Raw genomic sequence first — 10734 nt, 5'->3', positions numbered from 1 at the left:
AAATTTGAAAAAGGTCAAGAAAATATATAACTATAGTTAATATTATAAAAAAAAATAAAAAGATTGAACATAAACCTTCACTTTTGAAGTTGTTTTTGTCTTTTTTTCATAGACGGAAAATAATCAATTATTATATTTGTGATAAATTTTTCAACAATCTGTTTTTCAATATAAATAATCATGTAATTAGTGAGAAAATCATCTTCCATTTTATTGTGTAACCTTGTTTTTATGATTTTCATAACTGAAAAGGCACTTTTGTGGTTATTGTTAACACAAGAAAAGTCAAAAACAAGTCATAGTAATTTGTCAACCAAAGGATAACAAATTGATTTTCCAGTCTCAGCTAATTTTTGACATAACACCAATAGTGGACAAACTTTGGAAGTTGACATCTTTGGGCACATCAAATTCATAATGTCGCAATTCATATTCCAATTGAATCTTTTTCTTGTTAGAAAATTCTGAAAAGTAGAATTTCTCAATAAGAGTATAAATGTCTCTAGCATTAAATAACTTGAATGAATCTTTAGGATCTAAAGTTGTGCTCAATTTTAGAAGTTTAGTTGCTTACTCACATAATCTACTATTCAACTCTTTCAACTAATAATCTATGGTGATATTAAATATATCTACACAATAATGATGTCCAGCTGTCACAAAATTCTTTTGAAGACGAGATCAAATTATGTCAGAAAAAGAAGCACTCATTTAAGGAATTTGAATTGCTTCTTTATTGTAAAAAGATGTGACTTTTCTAAAAGTGTACCCCAACTAGAATCTCTTAACTCTTGAATTAAAGATTTTATGCTAGAAGCCAAACAAATAGCATTCAAAATGTCTTGAGATTTTTGCTGCAAAACTTGACAAAGTTTATCAGTAAATCCCATGGTTTCTTTCATCACATGTAGAGTAAAAACAAAATCAAATGAAATCAATGCTTTCAAAGCACAAGTAGCATCACCTCGTTGAGCAGAAGTAGATCCTTTAGCAGCTAAATCTTCATCAAGAACTAAAATAGTTGCATTATACATGCGTAAAAGACTACAAATTGAATTTAAATGAGAACTCCATCTAGTATCTCCAAATTTTTGTATTGTGCCAATTTGATTAGCTTCCTTTCCGGTCTCAATCTCATCATTTGCGACCAAATGAGAAATTTTAGTTACATAAGCAACTTGTAACTCATCATTGTGTTTACAAAAAGAACACACAACATTTACAATCATATTCAAGTTCTGAAAAAAAAACATGTACACCAACTACCTCTTTAGCTGAAGCAACAAGAGAAAGTTCCAATTGATGAGCAAAAAAAATGTATACAATATGCATAAGGACATTCTTGAAGAATCAAGGCTTGTAAATCATTCCATTCTCCACGCATATTACTAGCTCCATCATATCCTTGACCATAAATATTTTGAATGTTGAGAGTGGATGATGTAGTATCTTGCACTTGTATCATATCCAAAAAAATGTCTTTAACATATTCATTCTTATCAACAAATTTAAGACCTAGAGCCATTTGTTCTCTTTTAGATTCATCATGGACTTCATCAACAATTAAACAAAATTTTGTATTATCAATCTCTTTTGGAATTTCATCTTGCACCTTCCGAGCAAAGACATGTAGAATATCTTTTTGGATAGTGGGTGAAGTCTATCCTGCAATTTGAGGGGCATTTTCCAAGACAAATTCATCTATTTCCTTATTATAAGAAGCCAAGAGCTTTATCATTTCAAGAAAGTTACCACAGTTCTAGATCCCACACTTTCATCATGTTTTCTAAAAGCACAAGCTTGAAATGCCAATCATCTAACAACATCTATAAAGGCTTTAAGACGCAATCGATCATTCAAAATTTATTGTGAACTTTGTTTAGATAACACACTATCACTATGGCAAGATTGCTTTTCAAAATCTTCAAACATCTAAGAGGAACATTATGAGGTGAATTAGAATTCTTTCCCATATGAGATAAAATGCATAATCTATTCCACTATTCACCTTTTTTCAATTTTTAAATCCTTTCGAAGTAAATGGACTTGATTTTTTAGAAAATATATAACATTGAAAACAAAAGAATGCACCTTCTAGTGAATACTCTAACCAAGGAAAATTTCTAAACCAACAAGCTTGAAATCGACAAGGATGATCTTCTTGACCAGAAAGTGGATACACATCCATAAAAAAATTTGATATGGTCCAAACTTTATATACGTTCTACGAATTAATTCCATCTTGTTGATTAGCATGATAATTTCAAACTGATAGGTGTTTTCTCGTATCACGTATCAAAGTATCAATATTAATTTTTTCTCGTTCAATCCTCAATTTAGAAGTAAGTGGTTGGACAAGTTATTCTATGGTTGACACTCTAGGTTATTCTTTCTTCAACAATACTTTGAACATTAGTATCTAAATTGTAAGCAAATGTATTAGAGAGCGGTTGTAATTCTTCGTTATCTCTTTCTTTCCTCTTATAAAATGAGTACAAAATTTTCTTCTTAAACTTCTTTCAACCTAAAAATACATAGAAATTAACCACAACATATTTCAATTAAATTTAGTACAATTAGATGATTAATTTCATTATATGAAAGCATTACAAAAAAAATTGACAAAAATAAAATTATTGTTGAAAAAGAAAAAAAGGTGTGCAGTGAAGACAAAAAAACGTTATCCTGATATGCACAAAGGGATTGAAAGTATTTAAACAAATTGTGACAAAAAATTATTCGATGTTTTAAACTACTCATTGTTAAAATGTCAATAATAACTTAAGGCACAAGAAACAACAATATAATATATGCATATAATATATGCATAGTGGAGGGAGAGCAAAATCATCTCAACTGAAAATGGAAACTAGAATAACGCTACCCAATAGTTAAATACAAAGAAAAATTACAACTTGGCATTTAACAAATAAAAGCACACACAATAAATATAAAAAATAAGAATAATAATAAATAAATGATAAATGGGAGAAAAGAGAAGTAGGAGACAAACAAAGTGTAGTAAAGACAACAAGTGGTGTCGTTCCTTGATATGAATGACGGCAAGTGATAAGAAGAACTAGCAATTAGTGACACCTTGTTTGTGATAACGTGTAGCAATATTAGCATAGACAATAAAAATGAGAGAAGAGAGAAAAAGAAAAACACTAAATGTCGACGAAAACAAAAAAAAAAGTTACCGAAATATATAAGAGAAAGCACTAAATATAATATCAAACAAAAAATAAAATATTAATTTTAAAATAAAATAGTATTTTAAAATATTAAACATAAGTTAAAAAATTGGAGACCCATGTTATATTTATGGATAGGACTGGAGAAGAAATCGAAAAAGTGGGGTGGTCGTGGCCCCCTTGGGCCACCCACTCCCTCTGCCCTGATCTTAATTACTTTCCCCATATTCTTTTTGTCAAGGCTTTAATTTTGGTATCATTGCAATAGGGTTGTAATATGAAAGATTTTTTTTCTTTCTTAATCATCCAATTTATTAAGGGGGAAAATTCTAACTAATGTAGAGTTTGATCAAGTGAGTAAAATTTAACTAAAAATAAAATTATTTTTATTAATGATGAAACTTAAATATTACTCAAATGATTCAATCTTAATTTAAACACTTCAATCTTAATTTAAATATATTAATTATTTGTGTTCAATCAATTAATTTTAATATCAAGATTTTTGAGTATTATGATTCACAATATCAAGAATTTTTAGCATTTCACAACTGTAATTTAAAACCTTACTATTTAACTTTTATTAAAAAAAAAAAGTGTCAAACTTTAGTTTCTAATAAAGTTAAATCAGTCGTGAATTATGAAGTAGATGCAACTTTTTTTTCCTTTTTATTATTCATTTTTATATTTACATTTAAAGGAGCCAGTTGTGGATTGAAAAGTATGAAGTAGTGTAAACATTTTCTGTGAATAAAACATACAAGTTAGAAAGTTGGTAAAATAGCTAGCTTAATTTGAAAGGTAATAACTTCTGAAGTAATTTTGCTTTCGATGGTCTTCCATGAGGAATTATTTACAGGTGATGTTCACGAATAGGAAGGAGCGAAGTGAGCTATTGGAGGGCTTAGTAATTACCAACAGAGATGTCACAATCCCAAATTTTCCGCAGGTAATTAAGTAATAATTTGCACCGCTCTAAGTGCTAAATTAATTCCTACGTCCTGATGTGCATTCTTACCTTAACCTTCATGCATGCTACTTGCAGAGAATACATCTTTTATGGGGAGAGAATGATCGAATTTTCAAACTGGAGCTTGCCCAAAGTATGAAAGAGTAAGGCTCTAAACTTACCAAATGTTGTGTGTATATAAGTAAATTTTATTATGAAAGTCTCAATAGTTTCATTATTTTTATATTTTTAATCTCTACAGTGTGAAAAATGATTTTTTTAGTTTTTATAATTTATATTTTAATTTTCTTTTAGTTCATGTAGTTTAAAAGTGTTCTTTTTAGTCCTTATAATTTGTATTTTAATTCTCTTTTAGTTCCTATAGTTTAAAAGTAATATTTTTAGTCTATATAATTTATATTTTAATTACCTTTTAATCCTTACTAAAAAAAATATATAAAAATAATTAGCTACAAATTAGTTATTAGTTATAAATTATTAATTTTTTTATTACAAATTATCTTACGATAAATTAATTACGAATTACTTGTTAATATTTTTGTAGTTAATTATAATTGATAATATTACTCATATTTTGATGATAAAGACTAAAATGAAATTAAAATAATATATGAATTAAAAATACTACTTTCAAACTATAGGGATTAAAAGAGAATTAAAATAAAAATTATAAGAATTAAAAATGTCACTCTCAAAATTATAGGGACTAAAAGAAAATTAAAATGTAAATTATAAGAACTAAAAACATCACTTTCAAATTATAGAAATCAAAAAAATAAGAATCGTGAAACATAGGGAACAAATGAGTAATTTAACCTATTATGAAAAATATTTTTGTAAAAAAAAAAAAATATACTGAATTAGTAAATTCACGTAACAATCAATGACTATCATACTTTTATCGGAAAAGATTAGAAAGAAGACATCTTCAAATTAAATTTTGTAAACTTAATTAAGTTTGGGTTAAATTTTAAATATGTAAACTAAATTTATAAAAGTTATTCAATCTTATTTCTACAAAATGGAGTTTTCAAACAAAATTTTAATGTACAAACATACTCATCCTATACATATTAATTCTGATATTCATTTTCTTCTTTATTAGAGAGTTGTTGAGAGTATGGTAATGAACATACACGTCTGATATATCCAATGACTGCAGACAACTAGGGAATGGCACAACGTTTGAAGGCATAAAGAAAGCTGGTCACCTGGTTCACCTGGAGCGACCCTGTGTCTACAATAGATGCCTCAAGCATATTATTGCTTCCTTCTTGGACTCAAATGAACTCAAAAAATGATTAATCTATTACATCTTCAACTTTATTATATTTTGATTCGTCTTTGGCCTAAGATATGAAGGAGATATCAAAGATATATATGTTGTCTCTAATATCCATTATATTGTAGCTAGTATTCTAGCTAATTAACAGTTAGACTACTCTTCGTATGATGATTTTACTGTTCGTTCCTTCCCATTCTTCTCCATTTTTTTTATTTTGAGAAAAATAAGTATACCTTTCTTAAAAGTTTGAAATATTGATTAGTTAAACACTCTTCTTAGCCTTCTGAACTGGAACAAATAATTCACAACCTTTTTGTTTAACAGTTTAATATAGTATTTTCTTATATTGGAAATAAATTGAATATAACAATTTCTTTTAGGTTAATTATTATCTGCAGGTCCTAAACCTTATATTTGACAATTTTTAATTAAATTTCTATACTTTTTCTTTTCATTAGGTCCTTGAGTTTGTTTTTATTTTATAATTAGGCCCTTAAAGCAGAAACTTCATTAAAAAAATATAAGCTCAAAGGTTCAATTAAAAAAATTAAAAACCAAATAAATAATTTGCTAAAAGTTGAACGAATATATAATTAATTAAAATTATATAAGTAAGAATTGTTCCTCCCTTATATAATTTCTCTCAAAATTACTTATCTAGAACGTGATAATCATGTCCCATGTTATCCTTCATTTAGAGAGAACAAAAAAGAAAAATATAATAAAATTTATAATATAATAAAAAAATAAAAAACTATTAATATAAAATATTTAAAATAAAAATGATTTATGTATAATACTCGTATAGAATAAACATAGAACACGCCTCCAAACACATTATACATGTTTAGTTAGAGTACATAAACTCAACATAATAATAGCATGTCTCCTAATAAGAATATCTGCACATAAACGTTACTCTTACATATTTATCTATCCCAATCTTCGTAACATTTAAAAAATACATTAACAAGGAATCGAAGATGGATGTGTAACCGTCGAAATTAACCTACTTCATAAATATAATCAGCATAATAATCATGCATCATTGCATCCAATATAATTAAATTTATCTAATAAAGGATGCCTGAATTTCTTCCAGTGTTCTGTCCTTGGTCTCGGGAACCCAAAGTAACGAAAAAGCAACGGTGAAGGCCGAAAAAATGGCGTAGATTGTAAATGTTCCTGTTCACCACAAGAAATTACATGGCCTTAGACTAATAATTAGGGTTCTAAACTGGGCTGAGAGTCTCCCCAATTAATTTTCCATTTATGTCTCCGATATTTGTCGTGGGAAATTATTTTCTTCTGTTCCCATTCCCGTGGGTCCTTGCAGCGGGGCCCCAAAATTTATAAAAAAAAATATTAATTTTAAATTTTAATAAAAGTAAATTAAAAATAAAATCCCATGAATATAATATTTAAACTCAAATAAATAAACATTAACAACAAGTTTAATTTAAAATAATACAAACATAATGATCAATAACAATATAAATACTTCAAACTATAAAATCAACCTTTAATATTTTAATATTTAAAATATCAAATAATAATTAATATAAAAATAATTATATAATTTTGGGGACAAGGATCCCAGGATCCCTATCTCAATGGAAAAAAATCTTCATTTAGAGATTCTATACACAATAAATCTTAGGATAAATTCAATCTTTAATATTTTAACATTTAAAATATTAAATAATAATTAATATAAGAATAATTATGAAATTTTTTGGAGGTGGGGCAGGATCCATCCCCACCATGCCCATGAGAAATATTTATCCCCATCCCAACGAAAAAGAAATCTTCATCTGCGAGATTCTATACACGATAATTAAATCCCGCGAGAATTTCCATTTACTAATAATTAAGTAGCAGGGCTTTCAAGTACTCGTAATCTAAATAGCATGCATGCAGGCAATCGAATAAATAAAGACAGAGAGGGAGAGAGGACCTGAACTGCTCCAATGTAAGAGCAAATTTGCAGTCATGGTGATTACAGATGCAGTGAACCAATTCAAAAAGGTAGCTGCACTGCCAGCAAAGCCTTTGATATTTGGTGGAAGAATCTGAAATGCACATGATCGATCATCAGGTTGCTGCTCAGTTTATATTTAATGCACATGCAGTTGTTAGTTACTTGTTTCTTAAATGCTTAGCTAGAAGTTTTAAGTTTACTTAATTGTTACTAATGAAGTTCTATGTATTAAAACCAAACGATGATGGTTAAAATGAAAGATAATTGGATACAGTTGATAAAATAATAATTAATATTACTGTAAACTTTTAAAATGGAAGATAAAAGTGAACAAAATGTCAATGCTAAAAATATTGTTGCTACTAGATCCTTAATGAGGAGAAATTATAAAGTACGAGATCGACCATGTGGTTTCTACTCATTAACATGTGATAGTCACAACTCGATTTTGTAAATTAAAAACATATTAATATGATTGGTCTGTATCATATAATATTGTTTAATGAGACATATGTTTAAAAGGATTTTGATTTTTTTTATTCTTTTAGTGTCTTGTGCAATTTTTAATATTTTTTTATACTAGATCATAGATCATGATTGCCTCCCAACTCATTATTTGGATCAGAAATTATTTTTATTTGTAGTAAAAATCGAATACAATTTTTTTTACACTAAATCCATTATTCTCCCAGGCAAAGGGAGAGTGACTCTATCCTAATATGATAGCTAGTATAACTGATCATTAATTAGTACAAAGACAGGATCCATGACCATATTTAAATTCTATAAGGGGAAATAATTCTTTCTGCATACCTCAGACATTATGATCCAGGGTATTGGTCCAACGCCTAGAGAAAATCCAATGACCAAAGCCTGAACATAGACATATTTAATCAAAATGACAAAGTACTTAAAATTTGAAGCACGAAAAGAAAGAAACATGCTAAGTCAATAAAATCATACCACAAGCCCCATAACAGAGAGCATTGCCAATACTTCATGAACGTTAGAATCATCTGTTACCACACCCTGGATTCAATAAAACAACTCCATTATTAATTAAGTTGTTAATGCTGAATAGATCAGCTTTAAATGTTAGTGATTAATTAATAATTAGTATTACCAACCTCCAAATAGAATGCCGCAGCTACAAGGAGGAGACTAAGTGTCATTATGGAGGAGGATAGCTGCAAAAAATTAATAATAATTAAACTTTTTCAATTTTTTTCAGAGATAAATAGGTGATGCATGGTCGATATTAATATGAAGCAAATTAACTTTAACACTCACTATTAGAAGCATCCTTCTTCCACTTCTGTCTAACAACGAAGTAGCAATCCCAGTAATTGCAACCTGCATATGTAAGATTAAGAAAGTTAAATTAACAATGAAAATAAGTTTGACAATTTGATACTCACGTGAAGACAATATCTATTATTCTAGAACGTGTGTAGATTTTGACCTGCATAGCTCCAAGTCCAAATGTAGCAGCATCGCTGGAAGAAATTCCTGTTATACCACCATAATTCAAGACACATAACACATTAAAAGGGGTTTGCTTACCAGTAATAACTAATTTACAAAGCCTGGCATTATAAAAAATTGACAATTAATTAAAAGAAAAAATGTTTAAATATCTTTTTAGTCCTAATAATTTAGGTTTTTTTTGTCTTTGTAAATTTTTTCTGTATTTAGTCATGTTTATTTTGTTTTTATTCTTTAAAACACTTAATATTTTGAATAATGAAAAGTGTTATAATAACGAAAAATAAAACAAATATAATTTATAAGAACTAAAAATAAAAAAAATATTTTGTAAGGAAAAAATGCAAAATTATAAGACTTCAAAAAATATTTGAGCCTATAAAAAAATTATCTGATTAATTACCTGCACTTGCAAATATCTTGCTAGAATAGAAAAAAACACCATTGATACCAGAAAGCTGTTGGAGCACAAGTAGTCCGATACCTACCTGCATGATGCATGCACTCAGTTGCCAAAAGTCACAATGATTTAGGAATTATTTAGGTAAGTTCATTCAAAACTAAGAATGTCCACGAGAAAAAAATAAAATAAAAATTAAATATATTTTCTGTAAGTTAAAATTAACTTTATGTACAGATTAATTTGTTGAAATTTTCTCATCTTTTAGAAAAATTATGAGAGAGTTTGTATAAATTAACTTATACTTAAGTTGATTTTAATTTATGCAGATTTTTTTTAAAATCTTTTAAATATGCTTATCCAAACATGTCCTCAATTTATCAATCAAACAAGAGACAGAAAAACAATGGTGAGAGGAAAATGGATCGAAGAACACCAAAATGAATAATTAATTTATACCATTAAAGGAAACCAATATCTTCTCCTCGTGAGATCTCCAAACTTTAGAGTATCTGCTTTGTTATTCGACACCAAAGATCCCTAACATGATAAATATCTCTCATTAAAAAGTTTGCTCCAAGTCAAGAGTGATTGGTTTTTGACATATCTGTGTGTGATAACGAAAGTACCTGGATTTCTTGTGCTTCCATTGTAATATCAACGTTGGGTCCTCGTAAAGTTTGTAAAGAAGCTTCAAACTTTTCTATCATCCCCATATCGGCCTAGACATTAGGAAAAAAAACGAAGAAAAGATGTAACAAATTAATATAAGTGGAAAATTATTATTATTATTATTATTATTATTATTATTATTATTATTATTATTATTTCGTATACGATTCATACCAACCATCTAGGAGATTCTGGAATGAAATATAGCCCGGGTATCAGTACTGCACAGGGAATAATTCCTGCAAAAATAAAAATAAAAAGGTGAGAGAGAGAATAAAATTGAATCAATTTATTAATAAATAATAACTCAGAAAAAATAATAATAAAATCATAATTTTTTAAACTTTTTGTTTAATTATTTTATTTATTTAATTTTTTGTTCATATTTTTATATTTTTAAAATCATTGATATGCATGCCAATTCATTCAACCGCGAGTTATGCGAATTAAGCAAATGTAAATTAAGAAAATGTAACTTGTTTTTCATCCAAAACCGACTTAATCCAACCTGGCCCCTTATATTTACGGGCCAATACGTATTGGACCTAAATGAACTAATGATCAGTATATGAGTATCCCAACTCTTATGGTTACACTTACTTGACATTCGTAGTCAAGAAAATATATTTTTTTGAAGAAAAGAAAATAAATAAGATTATTTTAATTGAAGAAAAGAAAAGAAAAGGAAATATATTATATTTTATATTATATTATTTATAGGAAAATAAAATTATTATGCTTAATAAT

At 27.7% G+C, this 10734-nt stretch overlaps 1 protein-coding gene and 1 long non-coding RNA gene across 2 annotated transcripts in view; one reads left to right on the top strand and one right to left on the bottom strand.

Annotated features, from left to right (window-relative positions):
• Positions 1–75: 75 nt before the first annotated feature.
• On the top strand, positions 76–5640 carry LOC100780172 (uncharacterized). Its single transcript, XR_005889047.1, has 3 exons — positions 76–4143; positions 4240–4307; positions 5327–5640. It is a non-coding gene; the product is annotated as an uncharacterized lncRNA (long non-coding RNA).
• A 435-nt stretch (positions 5641–6075) lies between these two features.
• LOC100801076 (sugar transporter ERD6-like 6) overlaps positions 6076–10734 on the bottom strand; it is an 11365-nt gene continuing 6706 nt past the window's right edge. Inside the window, exons 8-18 of the mRNA XM_003548839.4 lie at positions 10162–10226; positions 9945–10037; positions 9775–9855; positions 9319–9403; positions 8893–8939; positions 8721–8783; positions 8558–8617; positions 8394–8459; positions 8244–8303; positions 7407–7521; positions 6076–6634 (exon numbers count right to left, since the gene is read on the bottom strand). Coding sequence (XP_003548887.1) covers positions 6519–6634; positions 7407–7521; positions 8244–8303; positions 8394–8459; positions 8558–8617; positions 8721–8783; positions 8893–8939; positions 9319–9403; positions 9775–9855; positions 9945–10037; positions 10162–10226 — 851 coding nt within the window. The 3' untranslated portion in view covers positions 6076–6518. The remainder of the gene's footprint in view (positions 6635–7406; positions 7522–8243; positions 8304–8393; positions 8460–8557; positions 8618–8720; positions 8784–8892; positions 8940–9318; positions 9404–9774; positions 9856–9944; positions 10038–10161; positions 10227–10734) is intronic.

The sequence above is a fragment of the Glycine max genome, chromosome 16, assembly GCF_000004515.6.
Source record: "Glycine max cultivar Williams 82 chromosome 16, Glycine_max_v4.0, whole genome shotgun sequence".
NCBI classification, from domain to species: Eukaryota; Viridiplantae; Streptophyta; class Magnoliopsida; order Fabales; family Fabaceae; genus Glycine; species Glycine max.
This window is presented reverse-complemented; position numbering and strand designations above follow the sequence as displayed.